The following is a 1461-nucleotide window of genomic DNA, read 5'->3' on the forward strand; positions in this document are numbered from 1 at the left end:
AGAGAGAGAGAGAGAGAGAGAGATGCACGGTGGAAACAAACCAACCTGTACATTGTCAATATTGTCGCGGTTCCAGAGTGGCAAAAAGAAGCGATTAGCAAAACGAAGTACCAACTGCAATATTTTCCAAGAGATTAAATAAACGATAAATTTCAGATAACTGGACCAAAAAATATCAGGCAACTATTGCATTGTGCATTACCAAGTTCTGCACCAATTCTTTGCCCAGATAGTGATCAATGCGATAAATCTGTGGTTCATTAAATAATTCTCCAATCTGGGAGCTTAGTTCCTCAGCTGAAGCCAAATCTTTCCCAAAGGGCTTCTCAACAACAATACGGGTCCATCCACCAAGATCAGCTAGAAAGTGATGTAATAAAGAGCTCAAAAATTATTGCACTTAAGATTCTTATATATATATGGATTGATATGACATCTCATAGGTACTTAGCATAAGATAAACACTGATGTACCTCTATACGTACATGCATGTATATAAATATAATTACGGGGTAATCTGCCCTGATGCACAAAAATTTGTTATATATGTTCTTATAAGGTTATCATCATCCAGAATCTAAATTGAAGCCTGATAAAAAACATACACCTTTAGAAGAGTATCAAAACACTAGCACGTGATTGAAATCAGCCGTACTGGAACTGATTCACAACATAAAACATACATTTAGTTGTGCAATAATTCTTGATCATTTTGCAGACTTGTGGATATACTGATGGAGGAAGTGCAAGGTAGAAGAGCCTTCTAGACGATTCTTCAGAGCTGTTTCTTGATGTTTCATGCTCAGATATTGCCTTGTCCAATGCCTGAAATCCTTCCGCAGCATCATAAGAGCCACTTACATATTTAATCTACAAAAGCCATAACAAATCAGCTTATTTAACTCATCCGTAAAAAGTTTTAAAAAAACAAGGAAATATAAGTGGCAGGTCATATACTGACCAATTGCAGAAACTTTGATACATCTTCTGAGCCTTCATTTCCTGAAGAAAGGTACCTACAATCATTAATTAAAAGGTCAATGGATAAGAGGAAGTCACCACGTGCACTATCCACAGAAAGAAATAGCAAATTCCATCCATGAGCATGAAAATTATAGCAGAAATATCTTTACTCCTGTGAAGTATACAGACCAAAAAATAGAATAACAGTGTCTATATTTATATGATTTCATTCATTTGGACTAAGAATACAAAAATCTCACCCTTGTATACGATTTCTTAATTCATCATCTGAAATTTTAGTCCTCGCATACCCAAAAATGTGAACTTCGTTTAATTGCAGAAATCCCTGCGATGAACTCCAAGCAAATCCGAAATTAGCAAATGAAAAAATGTTTGCATTTAAAAGATTCTCGTATTAAGCTTCCACCAACACTACTATCAAGTACCAGAAATACAATTCCCCACAAATGCACATGCGAAGGCCATTTACAAAGGCTC

General features: G+C 35.7%; 1 protein-coding gene across 1 annotated transcript; it reads right to left on the reverse strand.

Annotated features, from left to right (window-relative positions):
• Positions 1 to 45: 45 nt before the first annotated feature.
• LOC111383900 (glucose-6-phosphate 1-dehydrogenase, cytoplasmic isoform-like) lies at positions 46 to 1378 on the reverse strand (the record flags this gene model as incomplete). The annotated part of the gene is made up of 5 exons (XM_023008087.1): positions 46 to 114; positions 203 to 360; positions 684 to 870; positions 962 to 1016; positions 1224 to 1378. Coding segments are annotated over 5 exons (624 nt in total), but the record flags the coding sequence as incomplete, so codon positions are not given.
• Positions 1379 to 1461: the final 83 nt, after the last annotated feature.

Source organism: Olea europaea, unplaced genomic scaffold (genome assembly GCF_002742605.1).
Source record: "Olea europaea var. sylvestris unplaced genomic scaffold, O_europaea_v1 scaffold27891, whole genome shotgun sequence".
Lineage (NCBI taxonomy): Eukaryota > Viridiplantae > Streptophyta > Magnoliopsida > Lamiales > Oleaceae > Olea > Olea europaea.